Source organism: Canis lupus, chromosome 13 (assembly GCF_011100685.1).
Source record: "Canis lupus familiaris isolate Mischka breed German Shepherd chromosome 13, alternate assembly UU_Cfam_GSD_1.0, whole genome shotgun sequence".
Lineage (NCBI taxonomy): Eukaryota > Metazoa > Chordata > Mammalia > Carnivora > Canidae > Canis > Canis lupus.
The window spans coordinates 20,731,632-20,757,637 of NC_049234.1; the positions used below are offsets into that span (position 1 = coordinate 20,731,632).

The 26,006-nt window shown below is 42.9% G+C and overlaps 1 protein-coding gene across 2 annotated transcripts in view; it reads right to left on the reverse strand.

The window, feature by feature from the left end:
* The window catches only part of HAS2 (hyaluronan synthase 2), a 49,866-nt gene that overhangs the window by 10,828 nt on the left and 13,032 nt on the right, over positions 1-26,006 (reverse strand). Inside the window, exons 2-4 of one of the 2 annotated variants that reach the window (XM_038555426.1) lie at positions 20,740-20,874; positions 19,258-19,509; positions 5,452-6,078 (exon numbers count right to left, since the gene is read on the reverse strand). In XM_038555426.1, coding sequence (XP_038411354.1) covers positions 5,452-6,078 — 627 coding nt within the window. In that variant the 5' untranslated portion in view covers positions 19,258-19,509; positions 20,740-20,874. Of the gene's footprint in view, positions 1-5,451; positions 6,079-19,257; positions 19,856-20,739; positions 20,875-26,006 lie in introns of both variants that reach the window. The other variant, XM_038555425.1, reaches the window with a different exon arrangement.

Consider the following 26,006-nt stretch of genomic DNA (forward strand, 5'->3'; position numbering starts at 1 on the left):
TATGCCTTCCCTGGTAGAATGAATTATCCAAATTTTTGTAAAATAATTACTGTCCTTCATCAACCTAGAATCTCTTCAAAACATTAAGGTTAAAAAAGAAGTCATTTGGTCATTCTCTTTTCTTTTTAGGAAGGCTTAAACATGAGTGAAAGTCCTAGAAGGTGCAAAACAAAGGTGACAAGCCAGCTGGGAACGTGGGAAGCCAAATGTTGACACCTCTAAGGCTTAAGTCATGAAACACCCCTATTCCAAATGGTTGGAATTCTCATTCTAAAGAAAGGAATCAGGAAATCCCATAATGATGGCACTTAACTCAGGACCTAAATTCAAGATTCCAAATTTGGGGGGAACAGCAGGTTAAAAATGAAAGTGAGGGGAGCCTGACTGGCTCAGTTGGTTGAGTGTACAAGTTCGAGCCCCATGTTGGGTGTAGAGATTACTTGAAAATAGAATCTTAGGGACACCTGGTTGGCTCAGTGGTTGAGCGTCTGCCTTTGGCTCAGCTCGTGATCCCCGGGTACTGGGATGGAGTCCCATCTCGGGCTCCCCACAGGGAGCCTGCTTCTCCCTCTGCTTATGTCTCAGCCTCTCTCAGTCTCTCATGAATAAATAAATAAAAATCATTTAAAATAAATAAATAAATAATTTGAGTCCTTAGCATTGAATTCAGCACCAACAGTTATAACTGACACCTAAACAAAGTTCACCTAACAAACATATTTTCTCCATAAGGCAATCAGAGCCTTGTGCTCAGGAACACTAGCCAGCACTTCAGCAGGACACTTGAGGGGCATTTTAAACAGCTGCATGACCAAGAAAAAGCCCAACAATGTGAAAAACATGATACCAAGTAGATTATGAAGTTCCTTGTTATACTGTACTGTACCGTGTTCAGTACAGTTTCTAGCACAGTCTTCTTTGACCTCAGTTGGGAACATGCACATCAGGTGACTCAAATTTTTTTGCTGTTCCACACGTCTGCAAATGATCACAAAAGCACTGCAAGTACTGATTTGGGGGTTACACATACACTTTAGTGAGTAAGGTAATCTACAAACACAGACTCCATGAATAATGAAGGTCAACTCTACAATTATGAATAATTTAGTCTCACTTGTCTCCTGCTAAAAGGAACATGGATACCTAGGACACTGTCAGATTAAATTAATAATAAATGGTCTCCTATTAAAAATAAAACAAGACAAAATCAGAGAGGGCAGACAAACCATAAGAGACTTTTAATCCTAGGAAGCAAACTGAGGGTCGCTGGAGGGAGGGGGAGGATGGGGTAACCCGGTGATGGGCATGAAGGAGGGCAAGTGATGTGATGAGAACTGGGTGTGATAGAAGACTGAGGAATCACTGACCTCTACCTCTGACACCAATAATACAGTGTATGTTAATTACTTGAATTTAAATAAAATGTTTTTAAAAAGAAACAACAAATAAACAAACAAAAAAAAACGGGGAGTGGAGCCTGGGTGGCTCAGTTGGTTAAGCCGCTGCTTTCGGGGTCAGGTCATGATCCCAGGGTCCTGGGATTGAGTCCCCTATTGGACTCCTTGCTTGGCAAAGCCTGCTTCTCCCTCTGCCCCTCCCCCCCCACTTGTGCATGCACACACTCTCTCTCTCAAATGAATAAATAAAATCTTAAAAAAAAAGTTGTCTTCTATCATCTTCACTGGTAGACCATATTTATACTTATTATAGATTTTCCCATCAGAAAATCCCTAATACCACACATCAGGGGATATTGTCAGTTACCCTTGTCACACAGACCAGTGCCCGCTATGCTGTAATATCCACGTTCAGTAATAGGACATAAGAATAAAGAAATTCTATAATCTAGGTATCAAAGTACACCTAAAAACGTCTTCTGATGTTAAGAAGTAACAAACAAACGAAAATGAAAAGCAAATACAACATAACCTGAAAACTGTTTCCAAAATAGGGGAAAATTAGAAAGGTATATGCTGTCAAGTATCAGACTTGAGAATCTATGGGTCATGTATTTGCTGTGGAGGAATTTTAATTTTGCTCATTGTCCATTTCCATACTTTTAAACACACCATCAGCAGCATATGTTACTATGGTAAATAAAAAAGCTAACAGAAGTACTAATTTGAGGGACGCCTGGGTGGCTCAGCAGTTGAGCATCTGCCTTTGGCCCAGGATGTGATCCTGGGGTCCCGAGATCGAGTCCCGCATCGGGCTCCCTGCATGGAGCCTGCTTCTTCCTCTGCCTGTGTCTGTCTGTCTGTCTGTCTGTCTCTCTCTCTCTCTGTGTCTCTCGCAAATAAATAAAATCTTTTTTAAAAAAAAGTATTATTTTAAAAAGGTAAAAAAGACTTTTGCCCTACTTTACTTAAGCCATTCCAGACAGATCAGAATCTCTTTTTGGAAAAAAAAAAAAAGTTCTCTCCAGAAAATGCTTTGATTCAAAATTCAGAAAATCTTCCCTATTCTCCCCTTCGTTTCTCAATTCCTTCTTTTCTCACTTCATTACTGATGTTTTCCTACATTCTTTACCTCTGAAAGCAGCCTCTAGCACCCCGGGTGAATTTGCTACCTTCTGCTTTCTCTTAGACTAAAGCGTCCCTCTACATTCTAGAGCAGTGTTGATTATCTGGATGGCTTTAGGCTGAGACAGTAGTCGGTCAAGAAGACTAGAGGTGAAAACAGAGAGGCGGAGGGACAGGCAGCAGAGCCTCGCTCTGGTGGAGAGCAGAGGGAACCAACCGAGAGAGCCCAGGTGTGTGTGTAGAAAGGTTAACCTTGAGATGGGAAGTGAACTTGGGTACCTTTGCAACTGTAAACAAGAACAGAAAAGAAGAATCCTGACAGCATTCAGAAGCAGGACTTTTGATTTTCTCTTGTTAGGAGGCAGACTCATGCATGAGCAGTTGGGGAGGACTCTGGATGGGTGCTCGGAGAGTGGTGAAGGCATGAAATAATAGGTCATGAGAGCAACAAGCAAGACATCTACTCGACATCGGATGGAAAGAGGGCTAACCAGTGCCCAAGAGCCTGGAGGAAACCAATCGTCTTGGCCATGTCTGCACAGCTAAGCAGTGTCTTCAGCCATAACACGAATGATGGGAAAAGGGGATTTGGGAGGAGCAGCCTTAAAAAAAGAAAAGCAAGCATGTGAGCAGATGGTCCTGTTTCTGCCCAGCCCTTATTTTCTCTTGTGTATGAGCACCCAAACTTTACTTCCTACTTTCTGTAGGCAATCGGCTCTCCACATTCAGTCACTTGTAATGTTTAGTAGCCAACATCCTTTGACCCCTCTCCGTCTTTCTGTGGCTTCTGCTTTGTAATGCTCAGACCCTGGGTCAGTCAGAATGGATGGTGAGAATGCACTGATTTGAGCCTTATGACATTTCCATTTTTATAGGGCGCACATGGTTAAGTATCGGGGAGCCGATGAATGCCAAAAGTTTTTCTACCCTAGTGTGAGTGCTTGGAATGGGCTAAAAATTCCAGCAGGATTCAGAGTGGGTCTATACCTGAAGTCCTCAGCCCTGATGGAAGGCGAGTTCTCAAGCCTGATTTGGGCTCTAGCAAGGAGGTTACTCTAACATTTCATAGTTTGTATTATTTTGCCCTGGTCAGGCACAATGTCAGGTCGTCAAGGATACAAACAAAATTCAAAACAAGAATGATGGGAGAAAGAGATTTGGGAGGAATAGGCTTTAAAAAAAAAAAAAAGAAAGAAAGAAAGAAAGAAAAGAAAAGAAAACCTTCACAATGACAATCTGATTAGAAATGACAAATGTAGCAATCGTTTTAATTAGAATTAAAGGCAAAATATCAAAACACGCTTCCTCATTTTAGGACCAGAGCCTCATTCTTCAAACCCTCTCTAGAAGTTCCCTGACCATCTCATCACTTCCTTTAAAAGGACTGCTTCATCCTCTATCTGGGCCTGAAGTTGCATTATGAAAACCCATAAAAATGTCCTGAGTTAACTAAAATTACCTCAACTGCGACGGTTCTAAAAATTAGGAGACTAGGAGAAACTTAGGAGTGAAACTCTATCAATTCCCTAGAAGAGATTAACATGCAGGTTGGTATCAACTGGAAGAAAAATAATGCCTTGCGGGCCACCTGGGTGGCTCTGTGGTTGAGCATCTGCCTTTGGCTCAGGTCATGATCCTGGGGTCCTGGGATCGAGTCCCGCATCAGGCTCCCCATATGGAGCCTACTTCTCCCTCTACCTATGTCTCTGCCTCTCTCTGTCTGTAATGAATAAATAAATACAATCTTTTTTTTAAAAATGCCTCAAAACTCTTCAGATATTAACCAAAATTAACCCCATGGTCCTCACAAACCCCTTGTGAGATTGGTTTACTCTATGCAGGAAACTCTATGCAAGGGAGGTGGTCCTGCTCGAGGTCACCCAGCTAGCGATACTTGGACTCTGCAGCCACTGCCCATTGGCATCCTATTACACAAAGCATGTCATCCCACTGGGCATGACTTTGCGGGAATAAAAGTCCCTAAAGTATATGATAGGTCTTCTGAAAAGAAGCATTTCACCTATGTGAGGACAGGGAGGGTGTCCCAATGGATTTTCTTAAATCAGAGACATGTCTCCCTTTTCCAAATCATCATGGCCAAAACCCAACTAAAGTATCTGCAGGAAAATTGCAACCAGCAAACTCACAGGGACGCTACTAACATTCTAAAGAAAGCTTCTACTAAGAGGGGAGAAGCCCCAGGGCCAGCAGTCAGGGAATTAATGACAGACACAGCCTGTCTCATTTTCATGAGACCAAACACCATCACAAATGCTTTCAAAGGTCAAGTGCAGTGAGTGAGGTAATGCTGTTTGGGGAGTGAAATAAACATTACTTCGCTTTTGCTCTGGGAAGGGTTTTTTGTGTGTGTGTGTTTGTTTTTCTCCCTTTTTTGTTTTCCTTTTCTTTCTGTCTTTCAGTTTTGAATTCCTTCGCCTTTTAAATCAAAATTGTTCTCACCACCCCCATTTTGCCCAGTCTCTGTGAAAAACGTTTTATAGCCATCTCTCGAGCCTGCAGATTTTCTCAAGACCCTTCTGCTCGGCAGACACTATTTTCTTACAAGGCTGGAGATTTTAAGACTGTGGAAAATGACGTTGGATTTGACTTGGCAGAAGCAAGGGGGCAGAGAAGGTAAGGGAGGGGGGCAGAGAAGGAAGGAAGGGTCTCCTGTTCAAAATAATCTTGATTTCCAACCAATAACACTGGAGAAGTTAAGCATTTTCGTAGATAGTCTTAACAGTTACACAAGATTTTTTTTTTTCCCTCCCTTTCAAAATGTGCTTTCAACAGTCATGCTGTTTTCAAAAGAACTGAAAGGAGTACTGTGTTCAGAGGGACAAGGATGGGCTATAGCATATGCCTGCAGAGATACAAAAGCTGCTTTATTTAAATGTATGTTTGCCCTGGCAGGAATTCGGAAACCTACCTGTACATAATCCACACTTCGTCCCAGTGCTCTGAAGGCCGTGTACATGACTTCTCTTTTTCCACCCCATTTTTGCATGATGCAAATACTTTTGTTGGACAAGACCAACTGGGTGACATGTTGCGAGCTTTCTTTATGTGACTCATCCGTCTCACCAGGACCTTTCTCGTGGAAGTTGTTCTTCCAGATATAAGTGGCTGATTTGTCCCTGCCCATGACTTCGCTAAAGATGTCCATCATATAAAGGTCATCTTCCGAGTTCCCATCTATGACCATGACAACTTTAATCCCAGGGTAGGTTAGCCTCTTCACAGATTGCAAACATTTTCGTAAGTAGTCTGGATCTTCTTGATAGGCAGCGATGCAAAGAGCAACAGTCTTGTTCAATTTGATGGGTGTTTCTAGGGATTTCTTCATTTTTCGATGCTCCAAAAAGGCAAACAGGCTTTGGATGATGAGGTGTGATGCTAAAAAGGCACCATACAGTCCAAAAGAGAAGTAGTAATTATCTGTTTGGATAAATTGGTAGCCAACAATGTAAGCAGCTGTGATTCCAAGGAGGAGAGACACTCCAAAAAGTGTGGTTCCAATTATTCTCAGGATGCATAGAAACCTCTCACAATGCATCTGTAATATAATCAAAGGATACTCTTGGTTAGCCACTCCGGTCCCGTACTTGTTATAAACATGGTATCATGGGGAGTATTGGACGAGAAGCACTTGGGAGCTCCAACCTCACTTTTTCACTTAACCAGTTGTGTGACTTTCTATACCTCAGGTTTGCTCATTTGCAAAATAGATGCCTATTTTGGATCTATCTATTTAGGTTGCCCTTCTGGTACACCTCAGAGGGCTGTTTCAAGAATCAAATGAGATGATGGTGACAAGGTGGTACTGAAAACCATAATGTGTTAAACAAATACATGCAAGTATTATTTTAGATACGTTAGATCATTTACCTAAGGATGCACTCTATGGAGGTGGTCATAGCTAGGTGTAGAACCTAAACATCCTAGTGAGCAAGGCATTCTTCCTACACCACGTTACTCCGAACCCCCCAATACTGACCAGTGAATCCAATCCAAACCCCTCAGCTCACATCCTTTCCATGCAGCCAGCTGAGGTTGGAGATCAGGATATCTGGATTCTAGTACTAACTCTTCCAACAACTAGCTGTGTGACCTTGAGAAAGCCACTTTACCCCTCTGAGCCTCAGGGTTTTTTAATCTATTAAAAGAGGGAGTTTAGACTCCAAATCTCTGTTGACATTAAAAGTTCTTCATGCCTGGGGATCCTGCACATACATCTATCAAGCCCTGGTAATTCTGATTTGCATTCCTTTGTTCAGAAGTCTCTTTCCTCCATCCACCAGCACTAACACCAGATGGTTAAATCCTGGGGATCAGAGAGCTTACTGTAACAGAGTAAGCACACAATAAATGTTTATAGAAATGATTCATAAGTTAAGGAAGAAATAGCACCATGCTTAATTTCAACAGGTAAATTTCCCATCCTCTCGAAGCTCTAATACATTATACCGGAGACACATTTCAGCTTTTAATAACAGCCAGTTGTGTGCTCCTCCCTATAGTTTGTGTGTGTCCTGAATAAGGTTTCGAAACATCCAGAGTATAGGAGGACAATTTCTTTTTTCTTTTTTTTTCTTTTTCTTTTTTTTTTTTTTTTATATTTCCTAAAGTATCTCCAAAGCTGAATGCATTAGAGTTACCTGGTAGACTTGTTATTTTGTTTTTCTTTTGGGTTCCCTGGACCCAGGGCCAGTGTGTGGTGGAAAGGTTTCCCAGACATCCAACAAACAATTGTGGGTGTCCCACAATTTAACTCAATCCTGACACCATCTACCTAATAGTATCAGACTCCAGGGTTTAGTCCTACAAGACTGCTTCCCATCTCCCCAACTTCAGTCCCAAGCCCAGGTTGTGACCTATACATCATCTGACCCACCAGTTATAGATCAGAGGTTCACAAGCCCCACCCACCTTGTGTTTGATTAGTTTGCTAGAGTGGCTCACAAACTCAGGAAACCTGTCTGCTCACTAGATTACTGATTTATTATAAAAAGGACCTAACCCAGGAGCAGCCAGATAAAAGATCTGGGGAAAGGGCACAGAGCTTCCATGCCTCTCCAAGAGCACCACTTTTCTCAAATCTCGGTGTGTTCACCAACCCAGAAGCCCTCTCAACTCTCTTCTGTGTTTTAATTTAACTCAATCTCTAGCCCCACTCAGCTCCCCAGAGGTTTGGGGGTGGGACTAGATGCTCCAATCCTCTAATCAAACGGTTGGCTCCATTGGCAACCAGTCTTCACCCTTACTTTGAAGGTCTTAAAGTCACTTAACAGAAGAAAAGACACCCGTGTCTCACTTCAATGTACCAAGGGTTTTAGAAGCTCTGCCCTGAACAAGATGAAGACCAAATATGTATTTCTTATTATAAGTCACAATAAGAACTTTTCACACAAAGCTTATTTTCTTCCTCTTTCAATAATGAACTATAATGAAGGACACAGTTGGCATAAATGCAGTGTCCCGATCTTCAATCATTCACACTGACTTCAGGGTTTTCATCCTATCTATGTATAATTAATACTTAACCTTATTCTTTAATTCAACCAGCTTTTGAAAGCTGAGTAAATCTACTCTAAGTGGAAACTTAAAGTAAGCAATTATCTCTGCACAGTCTCTTGCTGGATATGCTGTTTCTATTTTTCCGACTCTGACATTGACTTAAAATTGAATGTCCACGTAGCACCCAGTATGATGCTGGTTGTTACTCATTGTGTGGTCAACACATCGCTCAGATCCAAGAGGCACCATTCATATTCCACTGAGGTGGTCCTGAGTGGATATGCATTATGCTTTGGGGACCCTTTGCATGACTGGCTCATCAATCGTGCTTCCTCTCCTACGCACAGACTGCTTGACGTGGCTGGCCCTGGTGTTCCAGCTTTTGGAAACCCGAGATGGGCCACTTCCAATAAAGACTTGAGGGAGAGTCAGGAGCAATCTCTTTTCCTTCCACAGGCTTGATGCACATACCAACAAATTCCCCGGGGGGATTGCAGAACCCAAAGATAGAGGGATCTTGGTTTTTGAATTCCCACGTGGAAGGGAGCCAGCCACCAATCAGGAAGACCTGCCTTGGACACTGAGTTAGCAAGAAATAATTTCTGGGTGTGTGTGTGTTTTTTTTTTTTTTTTTTTTTTTACCCACTGTGAATTGAGTCTACCTCCCCCTCACTTATACAACCAGGGTAATGCAAAGCAGCCTGGTGACCAGGATTCCAGCTTGTGGACATTATTTTCCTTTGTTAAGTGGAGCTAATAGTATTTGTCAAGGACCTTCACAGAGCTGCAGTGAGGAGCCAAATCAAAGTGTTTCTTGAAAGGGTTTTACAAAACCAAAAGACACAATGCAGTTTGAAATATCGGCTAACAAGGAAGCTGAAACAACAGTACACAGATGCGGTCCCCTTCGCATCCTTCCATAGGACATCAGAGACTGATTAAGGTAATCACAACACAATGGAAAATTCACGGTGCTGGGGAACAGTGAAATGTTGAGTTTCCAGTGAAAGGCAAGAGAGCACAGCATCCCTTGTTAATTCAAACAGCTGACAGGATGCTGAAAACTCCCATCGGGCACTTTAACCAATGCCTAAAGGTGCGGGGAGCACCAGACTTGGAACTTGACGTTTCCAAGACGTGAGTCATTCTCACAAGAGTGAAAAATTTCAAGGAGACCAAAACGCTCTGCCAGGGAGAAGCTGAAGTGTGTGTTTCGCTTGTGTTTAAAATCACCAGAGCCAGCAAAAGAACTGCCTGCCATTCTTTTCCATTATTCACATTTTCCTTGCTTTTATCAGCACACGTGGACAAAGAGAGTGTGCACATAGCATCTGCTGGCCACAGCTGAAGTGGGAACACCCTCTTACATCATAGGAGTCTACAGAATGTCCCTTTGAAGCCTGGGAAAAGCTGCTAGTAAACCACAGCAACATGACTAAAATCGAACCTATTTCGGCGACGTATCAGATTGTTGCCTGGTATGACACAGGCGACATCTCTGGCCAGGCCAAAGGGCAAAAGGCACATTTCAGAGCCAGCTTTCCCGAGGGAATACATTGATCTCAAGGAGTGACACGCAGAGTGTTTCTTTATAATTTCCCCCAGGGCAATTTCAGAGATATGGGCACCATATGTGTGAGACTTTGGGAGACAATCCTCAATTCAGATTCTGTTTCATAAGCAAACTCTCCTTGTCAGACATATGGCTTGATTGTTAAATTGGGAAATATGGTTAGTTCCATCCTGGATCATAAGAGTCTACTGCTACATAGAAAGGGGATTTAGAAATCCACCTTCCAGTAGTATTTAAGACCTAAAACCTGGATTCTTTTTTTCTGCCCAAATCAAACTTTAATTGATTTTTAAGCTACTATTACACCTGATACTAATTATTCACTAACTACTAGTCTTCACGGAATTCTAAGCCAAACCAAATGTTTGAGAATACCTTAATGTACAATAATATAAGTCCCACAAAGTCAACAGATTTTTTAAAAATCTATTTTCACTCATGTGCCTCAAGGACATACAACACTGCCTGGCTTATGGGTGGTATTTAGTAAATATTTGCTGAGTGAATGGATGGGACTTTATGCATCCACATCATCCTTGGCATCACTATTATATCCACTAACATTCACCGTTCATTAGGTTCCTGGCACCTGGGCAAGCTCTGTCTGTTTTGTTGAGTAGCATGATCCTATTTAATCTTAACTTTAAATGGTAAATGTACTCTTAATCTCATGTTACAAATAACATTTACATAGGATGAGGAAACCAAGACTCTTAAGTATTCAAGTAACTTGTCCACAGTCACAAAATCAGGAGTAGAATCCACATGGTAGCATAATGCCAGATTAGAGTATTCTCAGTAAATATTTTCTGAATACATTTGAATCATCATGACAAAAGAGGCAGCATCCTTTTGTGTCTGGTTAATACAACATGTTGTGTGAGGACATGTTAGAAATGAACTTTCCTGCTACCATGGAAAATGGGGAATTGACACTCAGGTACAGATACGAGATCAGCCCACACTCAGGGAAGATTTCTGGGCTCATATACTTTTCTATGCAGATGCAGCCCAAAAGGGCATAGAATGACACTATCCCAGAGAAAACTAGTGGTTCCATCTATACAGTATCAGTTCTATTAATGCTTGCAGCCAAAATCCTGCTTTACCATAAGAAAGGCACTCCTGCCTTCGTTTTTCCACCTGTAGAGCAGATATAAGCCTTGCTGTTAGCTCACATACCCCAAGTACTTCTCTACAGGTCATTGGGTATCAGCCTTTTTTTTCCCCTTTGATGTCTTATTAACCAGAAAGCAATGTGGAATGAGCTAGAAGGACAGCTGCTCTCACAGCTTCTTAAAGTGGTCCTTCTGTTTGGAATCTGGGAGAAGAGAAGTGAATGCAAATTAGTCCTCAGCATCTGGGAAAGGCTACAGAGATTAGGGCCAAGTGAGATCTCTTCAGAGAGGTATTAGCTTACCACTCCCTTCTAAAATGATTCCTCCACCCTACCCTTTCTTCACTCCCTGTGATTCTCCCCAGACCCTGCTGGATTTTCTAACTAGTCCTATATATACTCTACAGCTACAGAGATTTCATGATCTCAACAAACTGTGTGTTCTTGTACCAAAAACAGGGTCTGGCACATAGTAGGCATGCAATAAAGACATTCTGAATAAATGAATAAGTCCTTTTGGACTCAGGCAGTCAATGCAGACAAAGAACAGACCCCTCTCCTATCTCTGCTGCAGGGTCAATGAATGTATGTTGAACCCTTAAGACTACTTACCCCTCTACCAGCAAGGTTTTTCTTTATTTTTAAAAAATTTCTTGCCCTTGGGATGTCCTGGATGGCTCAGTGATTGAGCATCTGCCTTCAGCTCAGGTCATGATCCAAGGGTCCTGGGATCGAGTCCCACATCGGGCTCCCCACGGGGAGTCTGCTTTTCCCTCTGCCTGTGTCTCTGTCTCTCTCTGTGTCTCATGAATAAATAAAATCTTAAAAAAAAAAAATTTCTTGCCCAACTATCTAAATGTAATGGTTGTAGGGAGTACCAGGCCAGCTGTAGAAGATCTTTGGATAAGTCAGAAAAGGCAAGTGGCCTTCCAAAAGCATTTCCAGAAATTGCTCCAGTTACAATTTGAGGAACCTTATGAATCCAGAGGTCAAGTCTGGGACATGGAGGGTAATGAGGTAATCTCTTATCAACTTGAAATCTGGTACTCTTACAATATTTATTGTCTACTGATCCATATACTGTTTCGTGTTTGGATCTAATAACTCGGGTGTGTGTATACTTGCGGGTGCATGCATGCACACCTACACGTCTCTGGAATCAAACTGAATTGGGATAGATTCCTGGCTCTTTCTTTTAATGGTGCGGTCTCACTGAACAAGTTACATAATACTTGACATCTTCAGTTTCCTTCATCTAAGATAAAATGGAAATGATCATGTTGATTCCACAAGACAGATTTTTAAAATTAAGAGAGAGGGGATGCCTGGGTGGCTCAGTGGTTGAGCATCTGCCTTTGGCTCAGGGAGTGGTCCTGGAGTCCCAGGATCAAGTCCCGCATCGGACTCTCTGCATGGAGCCTGCTTCTCCCTCTGCCTGTGTCTCTGCCTCTCTCTGTGGGTCTCTCATGAATGAATGAATGAATGAATGAATGAATGAATGAATAAAGTCTTTTAAAAAAAGAGCATGGTGTTTCTAAATAAACAAATAAATAAAATTAAAAGAGAACTCACAAGTATCTAAATAAAGTACCAACAGTTAGAGCTCAGTGATGTTCACTCTCTGCCACTTGTTGCCCTCCTGCTAATCAGTCAGACTCTCCTTCCCTTAATAAGGGATAATCGTGGCATAGTGAGCATAGCTGGGCTGGGAAGAAATGGATTCAAGCCCAAGCTCTGCCTTATATTAGATATCTGACAAACTGAGTGTTCCTGTGAATGAGCCATGTGTCCTTAGACAATCAGTATCTCTGAACTTCAAATTTGGGGGATTAGGGTTGAAACTTCATTAATTGTCATATCATAACCACCCATAGCTGAGTATCTATCAGGATGAATGTATGTTGCAATGTGGGCATGCTCTTCACCTGAAGGAGGAATACAAAGAGTAATAAATTCCTCTCGGTATCTACTCCCTGAGCCTCATTTCCTCATCTGCTAAATAGAAATACAACCTCTTGGCGGGCTTCCTGTAAGTAGGCAAGGAATATATATATTTATCTCAGGTTCAATGGGATACTAACAGCTTCAATGTCTTAAGGTAAAGGGAGAGTAACTTAACTGATGGAGTGCACTTGTTCCTCTTCCTTATTATATCCTAAAATCCACTGAAGACTAGGTTGCTGTCTTTTGAACTGGTAGCCAATATTTAGACACACAAAGACCAAATGGAGATACGTAAAGGACATTTACTTAGCGAATGCATTGCTCAAAATCACATCTCATAAATAGCAGACCTGGTTCGAGAACACAGGTTTTCTTTACCCCGAACTTGTATCTACAGATCAAATCATATGTAGAATGATTAGAATTAAGAATATTAACTTAGGTGACACTAGCAAGGATCCTGGAAACCTGCCTCTTGGTGATATAAGACATACTCTGCTTGTAGGCATTTGCTTGCTAAGAATAAGTTACGAAGGTATGATGAGCAAAGGTAGAAAGAAGAGGTTCCCAAATTTTGATGTACATCCACATTACTGGGGCATCTGTAAAATCTACTCCTGGGTGCCTCTTGAAACATTCTGGGTTAATTGGTTGGTATAGGGTGGCTACAGAGCATCAGTAGTTTTCAAATCTCCTTATGCGATTCTCATTGCAACAAAGTGTGGCAATCACTGGGTTAAAGTCTAAGAAAACTTCAATGATTTATTTGCATTGACACACACACACATCCCTCCTGTGTATTGTTGCTACTGTTCTTGACCAGAAATCCGAGGTAAAAGTACCCAAAGAAAGCCTCTCAACAGTCTTCACATTATAGCACATTACCCTCTGGGACATATTAGAGCACATGACCCTCAGCTTGTCCCCTTCTGACCTCCTCTCCTTCTCTGGCTTTGAAGTTGGCCTTTGTCTTACCAGTCCCACTGCATTGATCCTAGCAGAGACCCTGGAGCCAAGCTTGCAAGGTTAGGCTTGAGGCCTGTCAAAGGCCTTGTCACCCCAGCTGTGTCTGGATCCAGATCTCTGGGTTTCAGATTTCTCTTCATTTGTACCATCAGTATTAATTACTCCTAGGATGCCAATTCCCCCAACTGCCCTATCGGTTCCTGAATTTCACCATCACAAACTTCATCCTAAAGTTCAGCATGGCAAAGGAGAAAGTTTGCAAAAAGCCCTGGCATAGAATCTTTGCTCTCTATGCTCCTCCTCCACTGGCTCTTGGGCACTATCTTTATAGGTCAAAACCCCATGTAGCCATATGCACCACAAATGCCAAGTCTTCTCATGAAATCTTTTCTGATCTCTCTCAGATGTGATTTCTTCTCAGTTTAAGCCCCCATAAAACTTGACTAGGCCAGCTGCAGCATGGTCTAGGTCCAAGGCAAGATATTCAAAAATTATTAGACTAAATTCCATCCACATTCCTCACTAAACACTGTGACTTTGATTCAGTTGCTTAATCTGAGGCAAGGTTCCTTTAATTACAAAATTTTCTTTATAGAGGGTTGGAATTAGATATAATGTATATTAAGTATCTAACTCAGTGCCTGATACATATTAGACATGTGATAAACAGTAGCTATTTTACTTTTTTATGGACCCTATTATATTTTGCCCTACACTATAGTTATTTATAAAGACTTCTTCGAGTATATTTTTTGTATGACAAATTCCATTAAAATGTGAACTGCATCTTATTTTTTAAAAATTTGCAGTAAAAATAATGAATTTAAGAGACATTCTTTTGGAACTATTTTATTAAAGTCAAAAAAAAATTTAAGAGGGGTGCCTGGGTGCCTCAGTTAGTTAAGCATACATCTGGTTCCCTGCTTGGTAGGGATCCTGCTTCTTTCTCTCCCCCTGCCCCCACCCCACGCTGCTCCTGCTTGCTCTCTCTCAAATAAATAAAATCTTAAAAAATATATTTAAGAGTGTAACTTCATTATATTTATTTTGACTCTAATATCAACAACATTTTCATAGGTTATGAGGGGTACCTGGCTGGCTCAGTCCGTAGATCATGCCATTCTTGATCTCAGGGTCTTGAGTTCAAGCCCTGCCCCCCATCTTTCCAACCCCCCCCCCCCCAGGGGGGCATAACTTGGAAAGATAGACTGTGGACAGGACATATATATATATGTATGTATGTATATATATATATGTATGTATGTATATATATAGTATATATAGATGTATAGTGGATACACTATATAGTATATACTACACATCTGTATACATTGTACACATCTATATACATTTGTATACATTGATGACATTCAAAATATACTTGAATAATTTAAGGTATATTCAATGGGGTGACATTTATTCTATGCAGATTGCCGCTAGAGGGGAAAGGATTAAAACCAAGTTGGAGTGGAAATGATTTTTCTACAGGGAGCTATCTTCCCCCATTCAGCTGTCACATTAGCTGCCACTGGGTTGGTCCTTGCAGCCTCTTAGTGGGACATAACCTGGGTGAATTTGAATTTAAAAAAAAAAAAAAAAACAGGGACGCCTGGGTGGCTCAGTGGTTGAGCATCTGCCTTTATCTCAGGGAGTGATCCTGGCATCGTGGGATCAAGTCCCACATAGGGCTCTTTGCATGGAGCCTGCTTCTCCCTCTGCCTGTGTCTCTGCCTTTCTGTCTCTCTAATGAATAAATAAATAAATCTTAAAAAAAAAAAAAAAAGAAAGAAAGAAAGAAAGAACCCAGAACCCAGAAGGGGACAGTGGAGTTTATGCTCTGTTCTCTAATTACATTAATTCATCACTCCCACATTATATAAAAGTCAGGAAGCTAATAATGTAATACTTGTTCTTAAATTGAAAAAAAAAATGTAACCAGGTAAATAAGTTGTGGGGTAAAAGGTACAAAATAGGGAATACAATCAATGGTATTGCAATGCTGTATGATGAGGAGAGGTGAGTAGCTACACTGGTGGTGAGTACAGCATGAAGTTCGTACTTGTTGAATCACTATGTTGTATACCTAGAATTAACGTAACATTGTGTGTGAACTATAATTCAATTAAAGAAATGTAACACTGCAATATAACTTTGCCCAAGAGGACCCACACCTTATCCATAAAGGTTTTCCCCACAGTTCCAATAAGAGACACTAAATGAATCCATGAACAGTCTGTGCTTTAAAATTTCAAGAAAAAAAATTTTAGGGGCACCTGGGTGGCTCAGTTGGTCAAGCATCTGCATTCAGCTCAGGTCATGATCTTAGGGGCCTAGGATGGAGCCCTGTGTGGGGCTCCCTGCTCCGTGATGGGAGGTCTGCTTCTCCCTCTACCCCTCCCCCCACCCCAGCTCGTGCTCTCTCTCTCTCAAATAAATAAATAAATAAATAAATAAAATCTTAAAAAATTTTTGTTTTAAAAGACAACTGGTCCAGAAACCATGTATAAAAAAGTGTTTACGAGGGGGATCCCTGGGTGGCTCAGCGGTTTGACACCTGCCTTTGGCCCAGGGCATGAACCTGGAGTCCCGGGATCAAGTCCCACATTGGGCTCCCTGCATGGAGCCTGCTTCTCCCTCCTCCTGTGTCTCTGCCTCTCGCTTTCTAGGTCTATCATAAATAAATAAATAAATAAATAAATAAATAAATAAATAAATATCTTTAAAAAAAAGTGTTTACAAGATTCAAAACTATGAGGCTATTCTATAAACCTAACAAAAACAATTAGTTTCAATCTGACTACTTACTGGTGAGTTTCTGACTCATTTGTTGCTCTATCCCTGTGTTCCAGGAAGGCAGCTACTACATCTTTGCTTTGTGGAGAGTGACATTCAAATCTGCTGCTAATCGTCAGATTTAAGACCTTAATTTTTGGAAGCTGCATAACTTCCTCTGGTAAAGTAAGGAGTTAGGTACACCTGGGTGGCTCAGCAGTTCCGTGCCTGCCTTCGGCCTTGGGAGTGATCCTGGAGTCCCGGGATCGAGTCCCACATTGGGTTCCCTGCAGGGAGCCTGCTTCTCCCTCTGCCTGTGTCTCTGCCTCTCTGTGTGTCTCTCATGAATAAATGAATAAAGTCTTAAAAAAAAAATTTAGTTTCATGTACAATACAAGCAACTCAGGTAATACGTTTGTTAATAAATCTACAAGACATTTTGCTATTCCTCCAATTCAGGAGGAATACGTAACAGAAGTGAATAGAAGGGTTCATATTCTAATTCCAGTGCTGTCATTGAGAAATGTTGACCTAGAATTCTGAATACTTGTCCCAAAACTGAAAACTCACACATGACATAACTACTAAAATAGGCACTTTAAAGAGTTAACTTCTATGGAAAATCGAAAATAGCCAAGTAGTGAAAAGACCTGTAATGAATATGATGAGTACTAAAAATGTAGTATCAATCAATAAATGATAAAAATAAAAAGGATAAAAAATGCAGTATCTCAGTACTTTAAGTAACCTTATTTAGCATCTAGAAAAGCACAGCCAAAATATAATGAATGAATCAATCTGCACACATTGGAATGAAAAGAAAATGGTTAGATTTTAAGTATTCCCTTCAGTCCTGTTTTGTAAAATTTAAAACCCTATCTACAAACAATCTGACGGGCATAAATATCTGTCCCTAGCCACATCTACGTAAATACACATTTTAATTTTAAACCTCTCCCCACTGAATGTGTTTGAATACGTGTTGACCTTTTAAAAAGTTTAAATCAAAAAAATATATAAATAAAATACAATAAAAAGTTTAAATTGCCTTTCTAAAAAAAATAATAATAATAATAATAAAACTTAATCCTGTTTAACGCTTCCAAAGGTACATTATCCTCCTCCTTCACTGCAAAGAAGAAACCTGCCTGGGGGAGAACAAGAGCTTGACATCCGCAACGGGCAGAGAACTTCCCCCCCCCCCCTCCCGCCCCACACCCCTCGCCTTCCGCGAAGCCCAGCTACCAACACCCTTCCCTTTACTCCCAACCCAGAGCTGAGAGTCTATATATACTCAGGCCTCCAGCTCGGGGAAGCCCTTCGGGGCCAATCAGGGCTCCCCGACCTATTGCGTCACACCTCCCCCCAGGGCGTGACGTCAAAGGCAATCCCTGGCCAGCCACGTGGGTTGGAGCGCGGCGTAGCTGGGCGGCCGCTCGGGAGACGCCGGGCGGCGGCGGTGCCCAGGCCGGGGACGTGGGCAGGGAGGGGGCGCGGGCTCCGATGCGCACCCAGGGGCACGGCGGCCGCGGCTCGCTCCCCGGGGGCGCGCGGGGCGCGGGGTCCCCTCCTCCGCGGGGGGGTTTGGGGGCTGGAGGGCGAGGCGCTGGACCCAAGCGGGTGTAATAGGACCCGGGGCTCGGGAGCCCTCCCAGCTCCGCCCCCCGCTCCCTGCCCCGCTTTCCAGCCTGAATCCTCCTTGGAGTGTCCCCGCCGCAGGGGCAGGCTCCCCGCCGCCGCGCCCGCACAGACCCTCCTTTCACCCCCCGCCCCCCTTCACGGGGACCGGGATCCGAGCCCTCGCTCCCGCCCGGCGGCCTGACGCACTCCGCCCGGGGTGTAGACGGTCCCCATCCCGACCCAGCCTCCGGCTCGCCTCCCGCCGCGCCCCTGCTCCCAGCTCCGGGCCGCGCGCCGCGGCTGCACCCCGAGCCCCCCGCCCGCCGGGCCCCGCGCCGCCCCCGCGGGGAGAAGCGCCAGCGTGCTCGGTGCCACGTCGGAGCCGGCTCCCGGGACCGTGCCGCCGCCCGCGGGCCCCACGCACGCCCTGCCCCGCGACCCCGGGACCCCGGGACCCCCGCCCCAGCGCGGCTTCCGGAGCCCGGCTGAGCCCGCGCGGACCCAGCCTGACGCTTTCTGGGGGTCCGGAGAGTGCAAAGGAGGGGAAGCCCGGGGAAGTGGGAGTGGCCGAGCGAGGCCGGTAGCTGCGAGGAGGTGGCGAAGGACCCTCCTTCCCGGGGGTCCCGGCGCTCGGGAGCGGGGAGCCCGGGCCGCGTTAACCCTTTGCATCCAAGTAAGCAGCGGGTCCCCCCCCCCCACCCCGCCCCTTAGAAGCAAAAGGCGCCGGGCTGTTCCAGGTTTGTCCTCCCCACGCAAAGTGGGGGGGCGGGAGAGGGGGTGGGAAGGGATGGGAAGGAAGGGGCAAGGGGGGAGCCGCTGCGCGGAATGCCTTTTCCCTGCACAGTGGAAATCCTTGTTTCCTAACTTGGGAGCCCCTCTGCGGCTCCGGAAGGCGAGGAGTGGAAAACTACATCCCGGGACGTGCAGGCTGTCCCAGGCGGAGAGGCTACCTGTGTCCCCAGAAAGGCAGCGGACTGCTGGCGAGCGCCGCAGGGATGGGAAAAGACAGGGATGCACCGCCAAGCCTGACAGTGATCTGAAATATCCCCTGATTTTCAGGCTGCTGGGCAATTGGCAGACCTCAAACTTTTCTGTCGAAAAACCCAGCTTTACAGTTTTTTTTTTTTTTTTAAAATTTTTTAACGCTGATGTGGATCATTTCTTCCCTCTCCCTGGCCTATTCGGGGGGCCCTCCTGGTTCACCGTCTCGCGCCAGTGCAACATACCTTGTTCAGCTCTTGGTCATAAAGTTGTCCTCAGCCTGTCTGTGTGGTCCCGGAGGGTCGGTGGCGGGCAGTTTCCAAAATTGAGGTAATAAGAGATCAGATGAATTTGAGACGACCGGCCAAAAAAAATAAAAAATTTAAAAACAACATTTAAAAAGGATGGGGGAGTCTTCAACGTTTGGTTCTCCCCCACTTCAAAAGGAAATTCCACTACTATTCTTGTTAAGGTCTCCGTCGCACTTCAGTCTAATTCTTAAAAGAAAAATCTGTGCTTTAAAAATAAATTAACTTTATTTTTATTTTATTTATTATTATTTTATATATATATATATATATTTTTTTTTTTTTTCTCGCTCCAGTTTCCCCCTCCCCTGATATCGGAAAGTCTCTTTTCTTGTTCGTATCAAGAAAAGCCCGGTGAAGACTCAGCAGAACCCGGGAAGCGCAGAATTAGGAGAAAGTCTTTGGCTGGGGCTGGTTCAAGTCCCTGGTTCAATGGGCTGCGGGAAGCCAGGACTGGGTGGGTAATTCTTTCCAGACGTCTTGACTTCTCCTTCCTCGCTGTTGTTGCTTTCTGCCTCCTCCAAGTTAAGGGGGTCTTAACAAGAGAGCCGGTGGGTGTTTTAATAGGGCGGAGGAGGGAGGGGGCTGGGGGGAGTGGAGGAGGGAGGTGCGGACTGGGGAACCCGCAGGGGGAGGGAACTGGGAGCGCGCGCGGGCGGGCGGGCTGGCGGGCGGGCGGGCGGGAGGCGGGGTGGGGGAGAGGAAGAAAGAGAAATTGGCCATTCAAAGCCCTCTCTGAGCTAGAGGCCGGTTCTAAACTCCAATGAATTCAATTAACTTGATTGCTAACGTGTGCAGAGAAAGGCCGTGCGCGGATGCTGGCCGCCACCTGATTCCCTCCTTCCCTCCAGCGGTGGAGCGGGGAGGCCGCGCTCTGCAGACATCCCCGACCTCCAGGCTGAGCTGCGAGGATTCCCTCTTCGCGGAAAAAGTCCCCGCACCTTTTAGCTAATTTGCTTTCAGGCCAAGTGGTGCCCTTAGGCTAAGTAACAGCCCGGGCGGGGGGCGGGGGGGGGAGATAGCTGGGGAGGGTGTGTGTGTGTGTGTGTGTGTGCACACCTGGAACCTCGAGAGCCGGCTGCGACTCTAAATAAAATCGGCTACAGGTTAACCCTTTCTTCGCAGGAGCTCGGAAGTTTCTGGGCTGTCCTGTGTCACAGCCCCTCTTACACAGACATTCCCATGGGTGGGGGGGGGGGGCGGAAAAAAGACGAAGCAGTTAGACTTTTTCCCATAACTTGACCCCCTAACGTAGAGATACGCAAGCAGCACGCGTTATAAATGAAACGTAAAATAAAAATCGTGCCCTGGAGACCTCGAAGGTAGCGCGGTTAGAAAAAGCCATTTCCAAGAGAATGACTTAACTGGCTCTTTGCTTCTTGCGAGCCTTCTGAGAAGCTAACGAGTCAAAATGCTTACTTTTGCTTTGAGACGCTCTTTTCTCCATCCTTTTTTCCAATGCCCTAAAGCTGGGAAGAGTTCCTTGGGCCGGTCACCCTTTTCCCCCTCGATTTCTCTTTGGGCCTGATCACTTAAAACGGACGGTAGGTGGCACTGTTTAGGAAAAAATGAGAGGGAGTTTACAAATTCACTAATCTGGCCCTCGACGGTTCCGCTATCATTATTCTAGGGTAAAAAGAGATGTCTTTATTCCCTGCCCTTGCAAGGCATCCCTGGTATTTCAAGGTATCTTCTTTGGGTCTCGGCTAGGCCTTGCAAAGTGGGTTCTTGCTGCTTATCACGCATTTTGGACAATAACGAACAAGGCGAAAGAGAAAAGTCGAGTAAACTAGAAACGATGCTTTTCAACAAGTCACGCAGGGTGTGGTGTTAGGGGATGTGCTTAGAGGTCAAGAATTTTATTGCGATACCAGGTAGTCAGCCAGGGCCGACCTGCAAAGTACCACGCATTTCCGCCACCTCCCCACCCCCCCCCCACACACACACCCCCACACCCCCCCGCGGCGGTTACACCTCTGGGAAGCATTACCCAGGTCTGATGACTTCACACTGCTCTGGGGAAACCCACTTACTAATTTTCCCCTACAAACCTTCAAGGCTTCAGCCTTTGAACACTGCCTTAGGTGATTCAACTCTTGAGGAACTGGCTTAGATTTCAGAGCACAGTTTCATCCCATTTAGACTCCTGTTTCTTGAATTTTAGTTGTATGGTAGTTTTATTTATTATTTATTTATTTATTTATTTATTTATTTATTTATTTATTTATGTATTTATTTATTTTTATATATGGTAGTTTTTAAATGCTAACTTGTAACTTAAAATACGTCATCTAACTTATGTACTCTTGCATATAATATGGATTAAGCTTATTTAGGGGTAGTGTGAAAATTGTGGGTATCAAGTGTCTAGCTGTGGGACCCCACGGGAACACTTAACCTCAGCTCTAAATTTCAGGGAATATTATATGTAATGCAGGACTGCAGATTCTTGATTAGTAGCATTTAGCTGTCCCTGTGCTGATAGTTCCAGCAATGAGAACATTTAGTAAAGCTGGGTTTCTTTATTAAACAAAAACACATTTGTTGTTTGTCCCTTGTACTTATAAATTCATGGCCCATTAAGAAAAAGTAAAATGTTGCCTGACTATGAATGAATATAAAAGCTCATTGCACATCCATCCATTTCTATCAGTTCCCCCTACCTCAAGAGAATAGGGAAGAGACTAGTACAATTTAAAGCTAGACATGAAAGTTCTTGAGAGCAGACTATTATATACATCAGATTTTCTTAGGGACGATCCCGGATAAGAGAGACCTGAAATTCAAACCCAATCTTTGATGTGGCATTGTGAGCCGTGGAATCTGTATTCACCTCACTAGAAGCATATTCACCTCACTAGACCTTTATTTCCTAGTAGATAAATGAAGAAAATACCTGCCTTACACAGTTGTTATGATGATACAGTTTGTTAAATTATATTAAGACCTTAGTATAGGCCTAAAGTCTACTCCTAGGTAATGTAAGCCAATGGTTCTTCATGTAACCCAGTGGTTTCCAGTATAACCATTGTGGGTATTCAAAAAGTATTCATACCCTTCTCCTGACTTTCTATTCTTTTTTTTTTTTTTTTTAAGATTTTTTTTTTGTTTATTCATTTGAGAAACAGAGCACTCAGAGGGAGAGGCAGAAGGAAAAGGAGAAGACTGGCTCCGCTGAGCAGGGAGCCCAAAGTGGGGCTCCATCCCAGGACCTAGAGATCATGACCTGAGCCAAAGGCATCCAGTTTACCAACTGAGCCACTCAGGTGCCACATCCTGGGATCGAGTTTCATGTTGGGCTCCCCACAGGGAGTCTGCTTCTCCCTCTGCCTATGTCTCTGCCTCTCTGTGTGTCTCTCATGAATAAATAAATAAAATCTTTTTAAAAAGTATTATATGACTTAGTCTACACTTTGAAAGGTTGATGCTCAAAAGGACCTGAGATTAATGATTGTAATTTGATTGACAATAAAATCTCCAAATACAACCATCTGGATGATTTATTAAAAAAAAAAAAAAATAGAGGGATGCCTGGCTGGCTCAGTCAGTAGAGCTTGTGACTCTTGATCTCAGGGTCATGATTTCCAGCCCCACATTGGGTGTAGAGTTTACTTAATATATTTACTATATAAAATTTATATATATAATATTTTTTAATTAAAAAGAAAAAATGCCTTGTATTTTGGAACTTTACCTTAAATCACTGAATAAGCAGAAGCTTTACTTTCATATTGTTGGACTATTTACTTTTTAAAAATTACCTCCAGACTCCTATGTATTTCAGATTGGAAGGGGAACAAATTCTTTTACATAGTTTAAAGGACACATTTATCACTTGCATTTTTCTGACAAAGATTACAGAAAAGGACTATTTATCCTACTTGATTTAAATGCCAATAATTTCTGTCAACAAGGGCTTACAATTTACATGACAAATCAATAAAAGCAGAAAGTGCTACTCAAAGGGAAGCCTATAGTCTAATTGTCCTTTGAAATTTTAATAGTCTTTTTTTTTTTTTTCTGGTACAAATTCTTTTATTTACAGGAAATAACACACAAACTTACAGGAAATAACACACAAACTAATAGTCTTAATCATAATGTCTAAGCGGAAGATGTTATAATGTCTTTGTCCACAAGCAGATGCTAATAGTCTTAATTGTGGAATTAGAGTAAGTAGTCACATTATTTAAATAATCTGCCTTGGAAATTTCAACTCCTGAAAAGATCTGAACTTTCCAGCTTTTTAAAATCTTTAAAAGGATAGTTTAATTTCTAGAAGCTAATTTATTTCTTATTCCTTATTCCTGTTTATTATAAACAAATTTATTTCTGACTAGTTGTTAAAGTTTCTAGGTAGAGGGACCTTTTTGGTGTGTAATTTTTAAAAAAGTGATTCTGTTCCCAGAAAAGTAAATATTCATTCAAAAGTTTTCATACAGTTTCAGAGGGTTCACAGAGAGCTTTCCCCAAAACCTATTCATGGAGGAACGAAAAATCTCCTTGTCCCAAAGAAGTATTATTCAGTCTTTGGAAATACTACAACTTCTTACTTCATTGTAAAACACACCATATAGTTAAAGGTTGAAAAAGAAAACAAAAGGGGGAAAAAAACGAAATGAGCCTTTTATTTTCTCTATTGATTCACACTAATTTTCTTTTGAAATCGTAAGTTTGGGGGGAAAGGAAATCTCAAATTAAAGGAACTTTAGGCATTTAGGAGAAAGCTATTCAAAGGGAACAGAAACCTAGAAATACAAAATATTTCAAGAATCCATTACATCTAGCCTTCCTCAGGCATTGAGACCTGATCTTGGATTTTTAAGAAAACAACAGCATCCAAAATGATACCAAACTTTCAGGATAAAAAAGCCTGCCTTCAAATACAGGTGGCTGAAATCTTTGGGAGGAAAAACCCTGAACCCATTCAGTAAAGTGAGACTTCCTACCTTTATCCAAAAGAGGTGTTAGCTCCAAGACCCAATTAGCCGAATTACCATTCCAATGGCACCTGAGGGCTGGTACTGCCGCTATCATCCTAAAAATACCTTAAGAGGTGTGACTCCATGCATTGCATTAGTCACTTCCTGCCTACCATAGATATCAGGATAATTTTGGGAGTAAAACCAAGTAACTGTGAAGCTATTCGAAAGAACTATATTTTTCTGAATTATGCAAATATTCTTCCCCATAGCAATATTTTTCTAGTATTTTACAGTTTCAGAGGGCACCCAGATCTCTGTGGCTTTGAGAACTTAGTAGGCCGTGGTTCCATCTATGTATTATGCCAAAGCCAAGAACCAGGACACATTTTGATTTGGGTCCTGACTCACCTCTTGCAAATAGCACCTGGTGTTTGTTTGCACCGAATTTGTCAAGCTTCTAATTAAGCAATTTGGGAAGTAGCCTTATTGTTTGTTTTGAAAAGCCCAGTGTCTCCCAGAGTCTGGGGTGAAAAGAACTGTTAAAACCCTCTGAAAGCGTGGACTGAGGGTGGCCTCCACTGCAGTTACCAAGCTGCTTTTAAAAAACACAGATTCTATGCCCAGACTCCAGACCTACTTCATCAGAATCTATAGCAGCAAGTCCTGGGAACATGCCTATTTTGAAAAATTGCCCAGGTTATTGTTATGCCCTCTGATGCTTGGCAACTTCTGCTTTCGGGATGTTGTAGATGAAGAGATCATTTCCTGGGCTTTTTACACATTGCTCTTTAAGATTCGATTTTTGTCCCTAACTCTACTTGGATAACAAAAAAATAGAAATGCCTCTTTTGCAGAATACAACTGAATTGTGAATTGAACGAATTTCTCTTTATAATGACAGCATCTTTGTATTGATGAGGTTTATACAGTCAATACGGTATCTGCTTGCATCTGAATCCAGTGATTTCTACCACAAGTGAGGCGATATCAAGTAGAAAAGTGAGAGCTCTAAACTCACCCTACCTGTTTGGGGAAAAACTGTATAGTCTGGGCAAATTGCTTAATCTCTCTATGCCTCAGTTTCTCTCTATGTAAAACAGGCATTGTAGTAAAATTGGACCTTAGAAGTTCATGGGGAAAGTAAATAAAATTATCCATCTTAAACTCTGAGTGAGCAAGCAATTTTAACTATAATTACTGTTGTCACTGAAAACACTATTATGTTGAAAGAGCAGCACCCAAGAACTTATTCCCTCGTTGTTATGCTTCCTGCTCCTGTATATTCCTGGATTTGCTCAGAATTCACTTTTTTTTTTAAGATTTTATTTACTTATTTAAGAGAGAGAGAGAGCACGCACACAAGCAGGGGGAGGGGCAAGGGGAAAAGCAGGCGCCCCGCTGAGCAGGGAGCCCTAGTGGGGACTCAGTCCAAATGAAGGCCCTTGAATCATGACCTGAGCCAAGGGCAGATGCTTAACCGACTGAGCCACCCAGACACCCTATTTGCTCGGAATTCAAAACATTTAAAAACTGGTCAAATCTTGAAGATTTTAAAAGCTGTAAATTTGGTTTTTAATTCCTGAAAAAGGGACACCTGGTTGGCTCTGTGGTTAAGCATCTGCCTTGGGCTCAGGTCATGACCCCGGGGTCCTGGGGTCAAGTCCCACATTCTCCCTCTGCCTGTGTCTCTGCCTCTCTGTGTGTGTCTCTCATGAATAAGTAAATAAAATCTTAAAAAAAAAAAAAATTCCAAGAAAATCC